At 41.8% G+C, this 16,928-nt stretch overlaps 1 protein-coding gene across 2 annotated transcripts in view; it reads right to left on the bottom strand.

The window, feature by feature from the left end:
- Positions 1 to 2,102: 2,102 nt before the first annotated feature.
- LOC120803470 (adenylate cyclase type 6-like) overlaps positions 2,103 to 16,928 on the bottom strand; it is a 30,678-nt gene continuing 15,852 nt past the window's right edge. For both annotated transcript variants that reach the window (XM_040151944.1, XM_040151943.1), the window contains exons 4-24: positions 14,159 to 14,308; positions 13,650 to 13,771; positions 12,200 to 12,311; positions 11,808 to 11,935; positions 11,440 to 11,598; positions 11,115 to 11,256; positions 10,791 to 10,919; positions 9,162 to 9,190; positions 8,758 to 8,905; positions 8,551 to 8,648; positions 8,336 to 8,423; positions 8,075 to 8,191; positions 6,424 to 6,573; positions 6,093 to 6,268; positions 5,844 to 5,876; positions 5,726 to 5,755; positions 5,486 to 5,618; positions 5,054 to 5,317; positions 4,618 to 4,822; positions 4,288 to 4,412; positions 2,103 to 2,627 (exon numbers count right to left, since the gene is read on the bottom strand). In XM_040151944.1, coding sequence (XP_040007878.1) covers positions 2,499 to 2,627; positions 4,288 to 4,412; positions 4,618 to 4,822; positions 5,054 to 5,317; positions 5,486 to 5,618; positions 5,726 to 5,755; positions 5,844 to 5,876; positions 6,093 to 6,268; positions 6,424 to 6,573; positions 8,075 to 8,191; positions 8,336 to 8,423; positions 8,551 to 8,648; positions 8,758 to 8,905; positions 9,162 to 9,190; positions 10,791 to 10,919; positions 11,115 to 11,256; positions 11,440 to 11,598; positions 11,808 to 11,935; positions 12,200 to 12,311; positions 13,650 to 13,771; positions 14,159 to 14,308 — 2,667 coding nt within the window. In that variant the 3' untranslated portion in view covers positions 2,103 to 2,498. The remainder of the gene's footprint in view (positions 2,628 to 4,287; positions 4,413 to 4,617; positions 4,823 to 5,053; positions 5,318 to 5,485; positions 5,619 to 5,725; positions 5,756 to 5,843; positions 5,877 to 6,092; positions 6,269 to 6,423; positions 6,574 to 8,074; positions 8,192 to 8,335; positions 8,424 to 8,550; positions 8,649 to 8,757; positions 8,906 to 9,161; positions 9,191 to 10,790; positions 10,920 to 11,114; positions 11,257 to 11,439; positions 11,599 to 11,807; positions 11,936 to 12,199; positions 12,312 to 13,649; positions 13,772 to 14,158; positions 14,309 to 16,928) is intronic.

Below are 16,928 nucleotides of genomic sequence, written 5' to 3'. Positions count from 1 at the left end.
GACTTTTCTGAAACAGCAATAGTCATAAATATGTTTAAATATGTTTTACAATTTATTCCTCTCACCGCAGCTTAATGGAGACAAATTGGAGGTTCAGTAGGTGAAGCCCTAGTTGTCTATTTTTAATATATACTGTACTGTAATCTCTACTGTAGAGATCTAAATTAATCTATGGATGCCTTGAAAAGCAAGTTATTATGAGTTTGTTTGTTGTTGGTTTTCTCCAGGATCATTTTTCAAGTTTTTCAAGATCAAGTTTTTTCTCCATCTCTGAAAACAATCTCTGAGGGGTAAAAGCCTTTGTAGCAGAATATCTTTGCTAATTAGACAGGACAATAATGTCACATAATTTACACGGAGAAATTAAAAATCACCTAGAAGAAAACGTGAATGCTTTTGGTACTACTTAGACTGGAGTAGTGGTGTACTTCACCCTCTTGTGGCCGAAACGAGCATTACAAAATCACACACGTCCTAACAACACTTTTTTTTCACTTGCCTTCAGGGCTTCCATAGGTTCCACTGAAAACAACAAGGAAAATAAACACAATGGATGCAAAAACAGCCATTTATTACTTTCTTATCCAAGGGGAATTTAATCAAATCAATCATTGCACTAGTTCTTAAACTGTCACTTTTTAAAGGAAAATACAATAGTGTCTTGTTGACCTTTCATTGTAAGGACAGAGAGAGACAAAGAGAAGTGAGGATCTTTTTTATAGCCTATAAAGGCAACATTTTTAAGGCTCAGACAGAAACGTGAGCATATCAACACCAGATGTAAAGCTTGTCTACCAGTAAAATAGTCTTTCACTTTACAGCAAACATGAAGTCTAATCAATTTGGCCTGTAATACAATAATTCAACTCCTTCCTCAGTACAAAAGGCAATGTAAAGACTGGTTATCTTCAGTAGTAGTTTCATTTTGGGCAAAAATATTTCTATTACATTACATTACATTCATATTATTATTGTTCCAAACAACTAATTTTGGGGGTTACAAGCCTCCATGTGCCAATTACAACCATCTAGTGTCAAATACTGTAGTGTCAAGTTGTGAATATTGGTCCATGAAGAAGGCGGACCTTGGAACTGCATAATCTCAAGGCAATACTTGTGAGCAGATGGAGAATTCCTGCATACAGTTAATCCTGAAGCTGTCAGGAAACCAGTTTACGTTCAAACATTATAACACAATCCAAAATATACGTTTCGTAAGCTTTCGCTTATTCAGGTTGGAATGAAACCAGTCAAAATCACACTCCAGTAAAAGATGTAGACATAATTCTCTTCAAATGATAATTTTGACACAAGATATCAGGAATGGACACACAATTCAGAAATAATATAAAACATGCCTTGCAGTAACCAGTTTGGCAAGAAAGCATTGTCATACAGTATCATAAAAACCTCACAGTGAAAAGTTACAGTATGCCCCTTTAAAGATAAAGATCAGCATTCAGTTATGTGTGCTCACAGCCATGCACACACACACACACAGCCATACACGCATACATACTTTACTCTCTCACACTCACACTAACACACACACACACACACACACACACACTTATAAAATGTTTCATAACAGTTTCACAATCGCTCTTCAGTACCGTGATACTAATACAACTGTTTTTCCTTCGTTTCCTACTTCTTGTTTTTGGCTTGAGCCAGAAATACATTGCCTGGAGCAAGTAATCAATCGCACATATCAGTGGACCACGAAACACCCTCGTGTCCAGACTGTGGCTAATCACAGGCTGGAAGAAACAAAGAAGGCCCTGATAAGAAACACAGACGTCCAAGCAAGTTTGTGGTGAGTGTTTTCTATCTATGTGTGTGTGTGCGTGTGTGTGCGCGCGCGCGTGCGTGCGTGTGTTGTGTGTGTTATCCTTCATGAATAAATCCACAGCAAAAAAGAGTTCGTCCCTATCAACGACAGTGACGTTACCGTGGCCTTTGCTGTCAAAAGATGAATAAATTACTTAAGGTTACTGTACTTTTGAACAGAATCATTAGTGTGTGTTTCATATCAAACATTTGTTCTTTGGTCATTGTCATCCTTCAGGTTGTCCTTGCATATTTTCTTTTGAATAACGTAGTTTTTTTTTTTTTTTTATATGTATATATTTCCTTTTTTGTACAAGGTCATCACAAAAATCCATCCACCAAAAAATAAATAATGACTCCAGATGAAATACTTGTACTATTGCTCATAAACACAAGCATAGCCACTTCCATCCTAAGGCAACTGGGCTTCGTGATCTCTCGAGCAGCTTGGGAAAAAAGCCTTCAAACATGAACAACGTCCTACATGTGTGCATCTGATTACACGACATCATACAGACAGGCCGAGCTCGCCTCTGTCGGCCGTCTCCTGTCCCCAGTGTGTTCGCACGGTACTTCAGTGCTCATCGCCGTGCTGACCACTCTGTCTCTCTGCTAGTCTCTGTCTTGTCAGTGCAGTGGGAGTCACTCTGCGGTCGGCCGGTCTGACGTTAACTGCCCGTGGGCCCGCTGGTGAGGAAGTAAGTTGTCATCTCCCCTTTCCCCTTCACCTTGACAACACCTCGACAGTCCAGCTGGTATCCATTGTTGATCAGTACGTAGTACAGGTCTGTGGTCACCTAAGAGAGGACATGGACATTTGACACCAAAGATGTGAGAAACTCAACCCTGCCCAGGAGAAACACCATCAGTCATTATCACACTGAATAATCTCCCAAAAGCACTATGATGGAAGGATATCATAAATAATGGAATATTATGAAAGATAAGAGTCTTAAAGAGTAGTGCATTTCCTATAAAATTAGAGAAAAATAGATTTATAGTACTCATCTATTAGTACTGAATTTTGATAATCGGTTTAAGTCATTTATCAAGTATAATTGTTAAACATTCACTAATTCCAGCTTTTCCGGTGTGAGGATTTGCTGCCTTTCTGTCTCACATCATTGTAAACTTGTGATTTTGGTCTATTGCTTACTATCAGACACAGCATGCTATTTCAATATTGCTCATCGGACCGTGTGGAATTTGATGGCCATTTTTTAATATGTTTTTACATTCATTAGAGTAAATGATTAACCAATACATCAAAAAAAAAAAAAAAAAAAAAATAGAGCTGAAACAATTAGTTGATTTATCAACTAGTCGATGGACAGAAAATTATTAGCAAAAGTTTTGAGAACTGATTCACTGTTACAGTTGTTTAAACAGGCAGAAATGGTAATTATTCTCATGTTCCAGCATCTCAGATTTGTGTTTTATACTATCTGAAATTGAATATCTTTGGTTTTGGAATTGCTGGTTGGACAGACATCTGATAGGCATTTTTCTCCATTTACCTGTCATAGATTAAATATTAATCCATTAATAAAAGATAAAACCCAATGGATTAATTGACAGTGGAAATAATCATTAGCTGCAGCCCCACTGTTTATATACTAAGTATTGCAGAGGGCATTTTGATTTCCAGTAAGTCATACTGTACAACAGGTGGCAGCATAGTTCTGACTGTAATCTTTGCAGCAGCCGATTTATGGATTGGATTCAGGGCCAGAAAATCTCACTATAGAACAGCTAGACTGGTGTAACTCACACATTTCAAAATGTGCATTAACATCTACTACACATGTATAAATAAGATGGTGAATAACACTGTGGGAATCTTAACTGACACCCATTCTTTGAGGAACAAGCAATAGCTGTTCACTGTGGTTAAGATTTCCCTACTGTAGATGATAATGCTGTGGTAGATGCATGGCCTCTTCAGGGGATTCAAATTTAGCTTTCTGCCCTCATCCATTGGGACATTAGAGCACCATTTATGCTAAAGAACAGCACGTCCACTGCTGACAGGCATTTTTGCTCAAGGGCAATTCTGCAGACCAGATGTCTGAACTTAAGTTCTTAAACTGAAGGACTTTACATTGATAGCGTTGGTATCTTCTATGATACTTTCATAAAGAGCATAGGCAAATGACTTTGTCTCTTTTAGATACCACAAACAATAATTTCAACTGTATGTGCTTTGGCGTGACAGACATCAGTTAGAGCAAATATGTCTGTGGTGTAGACATTTTTTTCACAATGCCAAAGCTTTAAAAAATGGAGACTTTGAGCAAGACCTGGGTATGAATAAACATCAATGACACACATCTTGCATCTGAGAGTGTCATAATGACTAATTTTCTAAGTAAAAGGATTGGTATTTTGCATTTGCATATTCATTTAACATAACTAAAACTGCAAAATGCTTCTTGTGAAGTCCATGACGTGAAGTACCTGGATGTAGTCTGGTACTCCTGTGCTGTCCATCCGGCTGGCCACATTGACTGTGTTCCCCCATATATCATACTGGGGTTTCCTGGCTCCAATCACGCCTGCTACTACAGGCCCCATGTTCAGTCCTGGAACAAATCCCGTATGTGCTGTGTTATATCATATTAGTTACGTCATTTCGACGAAATTATAATGCTGTTTCTAAGGAAGTAGATTATTGTAGTTCTCCCTTGAGAAGGAAAAGGATTTTTTTTAAACAAACAAAAATGCCAATCCAAATAAGATTTATCAGATAATGTTACAAGACCAATCTCCACTGCCTTCTGGACTTACCTATCTTCATCTGGAAGTTGTTGAAGGAGTGCTCATTGATGTATTTCATCTGCTCTCTAAGCCTCATGGCGTAGTCAGCCAGAGCTAGGATGTGTGAGCGGCCTTCTTTATCGTAGGTGGAGTCGTTGAGGCCGGAGGCTGCCATGTAGGTGGAGCCGATGGTTTTGATTTTCTCCAGCTGACGGAAACGCTCCTCACTGATGATCTAGAGACCAGAAATCAACCGTTTATAAGAGGAGCAAATGAGACAAACAAAAGCAGCACTTCAGCTGTAGGTCAACAACATGCTAAGTGGCAGGACAACACAGACAACCAGGAAAATGTTGATTGTATGCAGCATAACAAATATCTAATTTCCACACCTCATCTAATAAATGTTTCGTGCATTAATTTAAATTAATTAATCTTCTTCCGCTGACCTTTCCTCTCTCCTCACCTCATCAAAATCAGCGATGATCTCGTTGAGCAGCCTGAGACACTCCACTCCCTCGTTGTTAGCCTCCAGCTCAACGTAAAACTCGGAAAAGTTGCTGATGGAGGCAAACATGACAGCGACGCACTCACATGACTGGTAGTACAACTCGTCATTCCGACGCTCCCGCGCAAGAAAGTGGGCGGCTACGTCCTTGGGCAGGATGTTGTGGAGCAAGCGCCGGTTGTAAGCCTGCAGTTCCTCCATCTCCTCCTTCTCCTCTGTGGCCTGAGAAAGGACGGGGAACGATGCGGTTGCTCAGTCTCACTGTCATGTGGCCTCATAACTGAAGTGCTCACAGTTCTTGGTGAGTCATATAGTAGCAATAGCTTGAGTTTTTTTTTTTTCTTTTCTTTTTTTTTTTTTTAAATTTACTCGTGAAACTGTTTCATTTACCTGCAGCTTCCAGAGGAAGTCAAGGCGAGCAGTGGACTCCACCTGCTGGCCGTGCAAGTAGAGAGCCAGAACAAAAACTGTCAGGATTACAGGGGTCATGACCTTTAGGGATACCTTGGTCAGACTGTCCAGGCTGAGGAGTGAAAGAGGAGTTTGCAAGAGTCATGAATGAGGTTTTTGCATGGGAGTAAAATAATGCATGACACCCAACACATACTAAAACATGTAAAAGCTACTTACCACTGTTCTGCAGTTTCATTGAAACTAGGCCTGAAAAATGGGCAAGACAAAGTCACATCAACAAACCATATAAGTCGCTAAAATTACACAGAAGAAAACATAAATTAATACAACTTACTGTTGTAGGGAATCATTAACAGGTGATAATTTCCTGAGGAAAAAAACATGAGAAAGTATTCAGAAAACATAGGGCTTAAAATGATGAAGTAGGTCTTGTACAATCTAAACTTTATCGTAAAAAAGTAGGCCATGCACAACCTAAACCACGGTATTGTGACACAGGAGTTGAACTATTCAGGTTAAAAAAATGGGCAGGACTGAGAGTACATGTTTGCATATACGTGTGTGTTCCTAGCAAGGGACTCACAGGGTGTTGGCAATGACCAGCAGGTCTGCGTTGTCAAAAAGGGCTACCTGAGGCCACTCCACCAGCAGGAGGAAAGTGAGCTGGATGAGCAACATTAGAGCCAGCTTGCCTATGCTGCTGATGTGGAGGAACACGGAGCAGGCCAGCAGGGTCAGCAGCACGCTGTAGCTGAAGTACTGCAACAGAGAGGAGACAGCAGGGGAGGAGGATGATAGGTGAATAGTAAAAACACACAGTTCACGCACACGAGCACATAGGCATGCGCCTGTGTAAACACACAAACAACAGATAACGTTGGCAGACACATATGGTAAAATGTTATGGGACTGACCTCGGGGAAATGGCAGGGCATGGCCTGGCTGGAACACAGGGTCAAACCATCTTCTGCTGTCTTGGTCAGGTTGTGCAGCAGGCAGAGAGTCACCGATGTGTTCAGCTCGTTGGCAACACATTCCTGCAGTTTCTCTCTGCTGCAGGTAAACTGGCGAAGAAGGAAACAGTCTGTCATTTAACAGTCAGCTGATAAAGCCGAAATTGCAAGGAGGAGATACATGCTAATGTTATCCTGAAAACAGAAACTTTAATTATAAAACATTTGAACACCAAATTTTTATGACAATAAAGCCCAGGTAATGGGTTTATAAGGTCGACAGTAACATCCATGTTTGAGAGTTTTAAAAAAAATCGGATAAGGGTAAAGGTCCACATAACATGAACATTTTTGATGAAGCTCACTTGGTTATTGGTTATTTAAAAGTTTTGACATACGTAGGGCATTTTAGATTTGAAAAATAGAGTCACCAGTTCTCTGGTGAACAAACTATAAAGATTGGTGTTTTTAAATTACATCAAATATCTTAACTCTCCTAACAATATCATCCATGCTGACGTATCAGCCGAGATCTAGCAGACAGCCCGTGGGCGAATGATTAGTCACTGTAAGCAGGTGATTTTATACAATAGATTTTCCTAATCTCTGTCATGTAGGTGTTGCTGGAGAATTTTAAATCCCTTCAGTCATATAGCATTTTTTAATGCAACATTGGTAAAAAAAAAAATCACAGGGAGAAATACAAACGATCAATAGCACAGAATTAGGGAAAGCAGCTGCAAAACTTTTTGGCTAGTTGGCTGTTGGAGCGTGAGAGAATAACCAATCACAGCCTAGAGAAACTCTGCAGTTCAATCATCAAACAAGTGGATCAGCACAGCATAAAAACTGCAGATACAAGCTACAAGGCACAGAGAACAAAGATAGTGACGCATGAGGTGACACCTGTCCTGAGCTGTCTACAATCAAACCTGATATTTCAAAGATGCGCAACAGGTATATACTGTATAGTATATACAGTTAATAAACATCCTTGCTGAACTGTGGTCACAGCATAGCTTCTGAGGGAGACAGGTTTCTACGTACCATCATTTAAAAAGTACATTTAATGTTGCTGATGCATGGAAGTGAGTTTTCAGTATCGATAAACTCATTTACTAATCTTTCCATAAATTTAAACACTTTTGTTGACCAATGCATTTGTAATGTGGCATGCAGTAGCACTAGCATTAAGCATGTTTTAATCCACTCACACACAAACTCAATGGCAAATGGGTCTATATAATGTTAGTAAACATGGAAAGAATATGACGGTTGAAAATACACTGATTTCTACAACTCCATCTGTCACATTGTCGGATTATGATTAATTACAGTTCAACCCTTAATTATAGCATCTCCTTAGGCAAATTGGTCTAATTTTAAAAATGCAGAGATGGTGCAGAATTTCTTCAAATGTCTTGAAATCTGATCAGCAACATCTGAGATGAAGTGTAAAATAGATTAATGGAAAGACAGACAAATGAAACTGTGGCAGATAGCCACATAACTCCTTCCCTGATTATTGTGTGGGACATCTTGAAGCGACATGTTAAGATTAACAACTGTTACACGATACAAAAATGACCAAATGAAGAGCTTTAGTCCCTACCATATTAGCAAAAGAAGAGATGAAGAGTAGGAGGATGGTGAAGACGCCCACCAGTGTGCTGTTTGCACGAGACTGGACTATTTTCTTGGTTACAGTCTGCAAGGCAACTGGGAAGAGCTTGAATACAGGCAGCAGGGACAAGATCAGATAAGAGAGAGTTAATACCATTAGTGATGTGGGCTGAAGACATGTGATAATGACTATTATCTGAAGATATCTGCAAGAGGAATCATATGATTGATGAAGGCCTTTATTTCTTACTTTAATGCAGGAGTAGATGGCACAGATGAAGAGGATGTTGGCGAGGATGATGAAGATGCTGATGTAAAGACCAAGCATAAGTGTTGTTCTGCGGAAGAGAAGAAAACAGGCTCATTAGGATTTATAATTCTCATTAACTCCTCATAAACTAATCGAGACCACATTTCCTGTCCACGGAAACTGGGAAAAGCAACTTACCAGAGTGAACTACTTACTTTGGGAAAATTATCATCTGAATGAAACAGATGCAACAAAAAACAAGGAGTGTGCAGGCCACATATCCCCCAAAACGATCATCAACCTTTTTGGAGTACTGAAAGTAGAAAATCAATGAGAACTTAGTTTCATCGCAGCTCGATTAAAGAGGTTTATTCCACAGGGAGTTTTGCTGAATTACAAACAAACTCCCATCAAATACTGACCTTTTTCTCAAGGTCGACGGTCTGAAAAGTGAGCAGAAACTTCTTGACGTGATCTTTTCGCAGTTGGTCGATGCTGCGTGCATCGATGGCCCGTCCAAGAAACTCATCCACCTCATCCTCAGGGTTCAGGGCCTCCTGAGTGCAGCGGCTACGAGGTAGATGGAACAATAGGTCACTGTTTGTACAGTATGTGTGTGTGGATGTGTGTCCCTGTGTGAGGGAGTAGGCCTATGCTGTGACAAACAGGATGACTCAGAGCTAATATGGTATTAGTGCTGGGTTGGATCTGACTGTATAAAACCAACAGTGGGCTCTAAAGTTAGACTGCTACAGTGACAGTCTGCCAGTCAACCACTAATAACAAAAGCCCCCCTAATAACAAAAACTGGGGCCAAAACACTCACTTGTCTTTGCTGGATGCTTCATCGATGCCCTGAGGAAAACAAAAACAGAAAGAGAGTGAGACAACGAGAGCAAAAAGCTGAGACAGTGCAGGAAAAAGAAAGAGAGAAAGGGGAGAGATTATCGTGTAGCCACAGTAGAACTGAAAAATAGACAGAGACACAGACATCTGCACAGCTAATCCCTGAGAGCCAGACTGATGTTTTAATTAATGCTCGGAGGCTTCAAATTACACCCTCTTTGCCCCTAGGGCTCAAACCCTCTGAGATGGAGAGGACAAAAGGAGGAGGAGAGAGAAAGAACTCACGAAAGAAAAGGAAATGAGACTTGTAGCATAAAGAGAAGGAGGAAGTGAGAGAGAGAGGGTGAGTGAGAAAGAGAAATATCTGCAGCTGCAGCCTAACAGATTAGTTTCCCTGGGAGTCCCGTTGTAGCCCCTGTTTGTTTGATGGGAACAGATCAATACTTCTTCTCACATTCCCACTGACAGCTTTAGGCTTTTCCATATAAGGAGTGCTATACACATCTGTAACGTTCAGGCCCTCAAATTCCCACGTACAGAGCATCTTATTCATTCATGGTATTCTCAAAGAAGCACGCCGACAGTCCACAGCCATGCTAGCAGCTTTGCGCCCTGCACATAGGCGCAGTTATAACGTCAACATGCAATCAATGACAAACAAAATGCTGATTTAAGCAGATTTGATGTTTACATATTCACCTCATTTTAGAGTGTTAGCATGCAAACATTTGCGTATTAGTTTAAGACAGTAAATTGGAAATAATATTGTGGCCATAGTTGAGAAATTGAAGAAAGATTTAAAAACCATAGACGAACTGTCTAACAGAATAGGAGTGAACTAAGGGCTAATGAACATTATTATTACTTGCATGTAATACCGCAAAAAAGTTTAGTGTTACTTTAGCGCCAAACACGACGTATAGCCAAGGCTGATGAGAATGTCATTAGTTTTGTAAATCCATTTACTGGACAAACATTTTGACCTGATGATGAAGCCAGAGAAAATGCCCCAGGATCACCAAAGTTATTACAGTTCATCCAGAGGGAGACATGAATGTCGGTACCAAATATCGTGGCAATCCATCAGTTGTTGAACTATTTTTCTCAAAACCACAAATGTCAACCTACTGATGGCGCTAGAGGAAAAGTCAGGGGATCACCGTAGTTATTACAGTTCATCCTGTGGAGAACATGAAACTCTGTGCCAACTTTCATGACATCTATTCAATAGTTGTTGAGATATTTCAGCCTGGACCAAATGAGTGACTGACCGACATTGCCATCCCTTTAGCCATACCGCTGGTGTGACAAAAAAACAAAACAACAACAGAGTTTAAAAATCTTTATCAGATGCTTGATGACAAAAAAGAAGGTTAGTATAAAGTGTATTGATAGGAAGTTGGTAAGAATTCTTCCCAGCAATAGCCCTCTGACCCTTGAGTGATCACATAAGAGAAATATCTAGAATTAACAGCTACTTTGAGGACATAATTAGAAAGGATATTTATGATTTGACTTCAGAGAGTGGAGAGGATGACAAAGAAATCGAATAGAGACGAGAAGAACAGGTGCCACGTGCTGAGTTAAGGGCTCCCTGCACATATCTCACCATCTGCCTGAAGGCTTTGGGCTCCTTGGGTCTGGAGAAGGACCTGTCAGGAACCCAGCGTGGCATCAGTCCCTCAGCAGAATTTGCACGTGCTCGCTGCATCTTGGCCATCATAGCTTTCTCCTCTTTCTGGAAGTGAAGAAATCCCACAAGGATAGATGCTTTGACAAACAAGGTCTTCTATGCCAGGTGACAAGCCATTATATTGTTTGTGTGAAATACGGCACTAGTGTGAAGTTCTGATGAGGACTCAAGGACGAGTGTGTGTGTGTGTGTGTGTGTGTGTGTGTGTGTGTGTGTGTGTGTGTTTGATCATGCACTAACCCTCTTTTGGCTGCAGCCCAACACCAAGAAGGTTTCAATGTTGTGCTCCTTCAGGTAAGCATTCCTCTCTCCTCCAAATCCCGGCTCCACCTCGTAGTCTCCGTTCAGATATTGCAGTGTGGCTTTGGTGATGTGGATACGCCTACACTCACACACACACACACACACACACACACACACACACACACACACACACACACACACACACACACACACACACACACACACACACACAAACACACATAAACATACAGTGTGTCAGAAACTAAACTGCCTATGGGAGCTTACGTCAGTACACTTAGCAGGTGGAGTTGGAGGGACTTACCCTGCCTTCCCCCCAGCTTCCATTTGGTTGGCGAGCGTCACGTCATTGGACCAGACGTCAAACTGCCACTTGCGCAGGCCCAGCACCCCGCAGTGAACGCGGCCACTGTGGATGCCCACCCGCATGTTCACATTAACGCCCGTCACCTCTCTCACCAGCCTGCAGATGCACACGCACACACATGCACATGCTATTGTCAAAAAACTAGTGTCACCTCCAGCTTCATAGTGTCTCTTTGATACAATAACAAAGCAAAAATCCTTACTTAACCTTCAGCGGAATATTACTACGTGACTGTGAAGGTGTGTGCCCCTGCTCTGAGTGTGTGGGTCTTTGCTTTTCGGTGCATTAGTGTGCGCTTGACTCACGAGATGGCTTCAATCATGTCTACTCCCATCTCCACACAGCAGTGGGCGTGGTCAGCCCGGGGTTCAGGAAGCCCTGACACACAGTAGTAACAGTCCCCTAGGATTTTAATACGCAGGCAGTGGTTCTCCTGTACGGTAAAGACACACACACATACACACAAACACACACATACACACACGTAAAATATTAGGCCCTCAATTACAGCTAATACACAGCATGCTCATGTCAAATTCAGAGCCTTTAATGCATAATTAAGAGGACTCATCAGTCTCAACATAGTCTAATTGATGTGTTACACAATGCTTAAGTACCCCCCCCCCAAACAGTTACATAAGCAGCAGTGGTTAAAAGTTCTGCTGTGAAAATGGTGGCGGCAGGTGTCAATGCTCACCGATGCCAGCTTGTCAAAGCGGGCGAACAGCTCGTTCAGCGTCATGACCAGCTCCTGGGCTGTGCACTGAGACGCCAGGCTGGTGAAGCCCTCAATATCTGCAAACAGTATGCTGAAGAGGAGGTGATGGTGGTGGTGGGAGGGAGCGAGGGAGAGGGTGAGGGTAACCAATAGAGGAGGGGAAAAGAAAGACAAAGAAGACGGAGAACGAGATCAGTCAATAAAGTATAGAGTTAGTTTCCTCCTCACTGTCCAGCTCCCATGTGAGCAGGGGACAGAGAGGCAGACATTTGTTCAGTTCTGGCTCTCATCATGTAGGCCAATGTAGGTCACCTCCTCCAGCCTGTCCCTCTGAGAACACCACCCCCCATCCCCCTGTCTGCATGCCTTTCATTGCTAACTTTTGATAGTAATGAATGCGAGGATAAATAACACCCCAGACACTGAGTTCCAGTTGAAGGCGACAGATGGCGTGGTGGTCCCGTGATGTCGACCACTGTACTTTTAAAAAAATAATGTAAGCATCACAATTGACAAAATCTGAGCGAATAAAACCAAAACTATTTGCAAGATACTACTAGGGGATAAATATAAGAAAATAAAAGGGCTAATTTTAACTATAAATTATTGGCATAATTAAATTAACAATTAACAGATTTCACTACTAGATAAATAAAAAACATACTGAGCGTCTCTTGACTGAACATAGTTAAAAATATAGGCCTGTTTTAAAAACATTAGTGATGTAGATAAACCTTCAACAGAACCAGAAAACATGAATAACTTATTTTGTTGTTGTCTAGTGTTGGTACTTATACAAAATGACTGGTACATCAATTTGGGAGAGACAGCGGGTTTTAATCTTGTGTTTCATTTGGATAATGGATTGTTCCTGTAAGTTTACATCTTCGTAGAGGAGCAGTGTTGCGACAGATTGTTCCAATAAGTGCATCACCTGTACCTAATTGCGTCACCTCTGACAGAATATCTCTGCTTGCAGCCTCGTGTCTTTGTCCCCCCACCACCATCTCCACCACAACCTGAAAAGCACCGGCTGCGCTCGACAGTAGGCTAATGGATGGAAAGTTTTAATCATCTGTTGGTACTGAGTTATTCCCACTCAGGAGGTGAAATCCAGTGGTGAGGGCTGAGACAGGGGGCCAGCAAACTTGAGGTCTGCCTCCCGTCATTTGCTGGAGAAAGCACAGCAGTGTGCCTAAGTCAATATCGTTACTGCAGCCGGTGCTATCAGTGTCAATAAACAACAACATGCATAATACATGCTGTCAGGGAAATAGCTCTTGGAGTGACTCTGTAACTGACACATCAGTCAGTGGAGTGAGGTCAAAGCCACTGGTGTTAGCTGTGATAGCAAAGTTCTCCAACACTTTCCTGAGTGTCTGTTGGTATGTTTGTGTAGAAGTATATCTGTGTATTTATCCGTGCTTACCTAACATTGTCATGTTTTTGGATGTAGATCTTGTGGAACATCATATCTTCCTTCTTAGCACTGATATCAGCCTTCATCTCCATGGCAACGTGCCTTGGCAGCACTGACAGCAGTAGGCGCTCCTGAGAGAGAGTGAGAGAGAGAAAGTGAGCGAGAATAGACAGAGAGAGGAATTAAATGAAAGACGGAGAGAGAGAGAGAGAGAGCCCATTCATTTTCATCAGTTTCCACCGTTAGAATGCTCAATGAGTCACCCTGCCTCGTTGGCATCTGCGTGGGAACGTGTTAGTCAAACAGAGAGGAAGGCAGATACGTGTTATACTCCAGAACATATTGTTGACCTCAAAAACTGAGACAAATAAATCAGACTAGAAAATGGAGACACTCACTTGTTGCTCTTTTGCATTTGTGTGTGTCCGTCTTTAGTTTTCCTACAGGACGTGGGCATGGCTTCCTCCCTCAGACATGCATGTGCCTGTGTGTGTATATGTGTGTGGGCATATGTGTACCTGCTGCTGGTTTTCCCTCTGCAGGTGCAGTCTGGCCTGGATGTATCCTCTTGTCTCCTGGAAGGCTTGCCTCTGGGAGACCTCAGCAGGGTAGTGGGTACAGATTCCAATCATGTTAGTGCACATGAAGATCAGCACGTTGGCACTGACCTGAAAACACACACACAGACACATAAAACATGACAAAGAGGGTGAAAAGGGAGAGAAAAAAAAGGCATTAGAACCCCACCAAGTACGCACATGTCACATCACAAGAATACAGTGAACTCTGCCTGACCTGGGTGAGGTCAATAAACAAAATTGATAACACTCTATGTCATAGGATTTACTGCAAGGAGAAAAATTCCTCAAATGTCTGAGTGGCCATTAGATGTGATCTGGTTAGAGATGATGACCATGGCCTTGTGGTTGCTCAGCAAGATGACATTCTGCTCATGTTGGACTATGAATGGCAGATGGTTAAATGTGATGCATGACTGGGAACATGTGAAGAATCCGGTTTTCGTTCTGCTTGAGTTGAAAGTTTATATTGTCTTTATAGTGTGTATGGAATCCGCTCAAAATGAAAAATATCAGGGGCAGATTCGTGTGGCATGGGAAAAGGCGACTTTTGTTGAAAAAGCCGAAAACAGATGATTTGACCCCGTAGTACGACAGAGACTTTTTTATGCAACCGGTGTTGCGTCTGAATGTACAGAGCTTTAGACAGTAGTGAGGAAACAGAAACAGCCATTACTATTAGTTTTTTCTGTGTACCCAGTGCAGGGAGGTATGTTGGTTGAACAATGAGGCTCTGAGAATGCAGATGCACAAACTGTAAAACAGCATTATCTGCAGCTTGAGTAAATTAAGTTTAGATATAATGTACAGTTAGTTTTGTGGGGTCGTCGACCCTAAAAGCATTCCTCTGTGCTGCTTTCTGTCTGGGACTGCGTGTTTCTGGATGTGTGTGTGGAAAGCCAGAGTGTAAGTGTGTGAGTAATTTTTCTTCTCACTAGTCTACAGCTAAGACCGAACATCAGAAATGGAGCTTTGAGCTCTGGACTTCCCCTCTGTTCAGAAACACACAGGCATGTACGCGCACACGCAAGCACACGCAAGAACACACACACACACACACACACACACACACACACACACACACACACACACATCCTCTCCATGTTCAGAAACACACTCCAGCCTGGGAAAGTCTCTTGACCCATGACCAGAGCACTGAGTGCTTCCTCTGAAGATGATATCATCAATACTGAGAAAAAGACATGCAGGCAGGGTACACACATAAAGGCTGAATTTCAATCATCTTAATAACAACATTATAACTAAACTGTAGGACTTGAAAAATCTCATCAGCCAGTATCAGTATTTCTGAGCCATGGCTGGTATGTTGCCAAACCAGTATGTGTTTGTGTGTGTTTGTAATTTGTGTTTATCAGAAAGACAGCAGAAGACAGAGGCAGAACTGGAGATAGAGGATGATTATCTGTACACATGCATACATCACATATTTTCATGCATGTCTTTGTCCCATCAAAATGTGAATAATAAAGAAATCAAGAGAAGCATTAAACTACTTAGCTACTTAGCATCCACACATTAATCATAACTCCCAACGAAAGTTTACAAAAACACAGCCTCAAGCTTGTAGAGTGATGGCAGGCTTTTTACCATGATTCTGAGATCAGGTTTACACTGTATACACAAGAACTTGCCCTTTGTTGTCACAACAAGTCAGGGACAATCTAACAACCTGTGGTTTAACAGATCATGATTATCCAGAGGACAGTCACAGGCAAATTCCGTTCTGTTTGTTTGAAAAGTTGTAGCTTCTTCTTCCAAACAAATGGCCAAACCAGATTAGGAGCACGGCATTTAGCAAAAATAAACACACTAATGGTTTGCAGGTGCAGAAGCCAACATGCCTTTGATATATTGGATAAATACCAATCCCTGATGTAGCTGCAGCACACCACTAATGAGGAACTAACTAGAATTTATTGCCATTTTTTATTTCTGAGGGATATAGATGCAGCCAGGTTCCCTCAAACAAGTTTTCAGGATGGACTAAGAAGAACTTTTCCCTGAACTCCTTGATGCAGGATGACAGAGAATGGCTGATGCAAACTGTAAGTCAACTCTCAGGGATTCAGATCAAAGCGGTCAGGAGGTGTGGGGCCTCTCATCATCAGGCTATTGAAGATCAGGTGTCAGGACCTACACAGAACATCCACTCGTTTTCTTTGCATGAATGGCTGAGCAATTGTTCTCTACGTGAAACACTGAATTTGTGCCACACCGTCGCTCAATTAACGATCAGCCTATTATGTTTACTAACAGGCCAGAGCTTCCTGATAAGTTCTGCAACATAATGTTACAGACCACCAATGGAGACCCGGCAGTCCAGTCTCGAACGGCGCTGATACAACCTGATCGCATTAATCCCAAGCAGATGGCTCTGAACAGAGTGAGCCAGATAACTTAGTTAAGTGGCCTGTCTGAGATACAGGGCCACCTGCAGTTCCCAAGACCACGCTTCTCAGCAGTGCACTCAATTTACATTCAGGAAATTCAGCTTTCCATGTGAGCGCGCTCAGATTTCGGTCCAAGTTAAGACATTCCTATCAAATTGATGTTGATAGTTTGGCAACAAGCGTAGAGGGTACTTAAACGCAGCTTAGGAGGTCCCGCATTTGGGGTTTTGTGTATTTTATTGAACAGGAAAACACACAACAGGGCAACGATAGCAAGGATACGCATGTATTTGCAAATG

Source organism: Xiphias gladius, chromosome 18 (assembly GCF_016859285.1).
Source record: "Xiphias gladius isolate SHS-SW01 ecotype Sanya breed wild chromosome 18, ASM1685928v1, whole genome shotgun sequence".
Taxonomy (NCBI): Eukaryota; Metazoa; Chordata; class Actinopteri; order Istiophoriformes; family Xiphiidae; genus Xiphias; species Xiphias gladius.
This window is presented reverse-complemented; position numbering and strand designations above follow the sequence as displayed.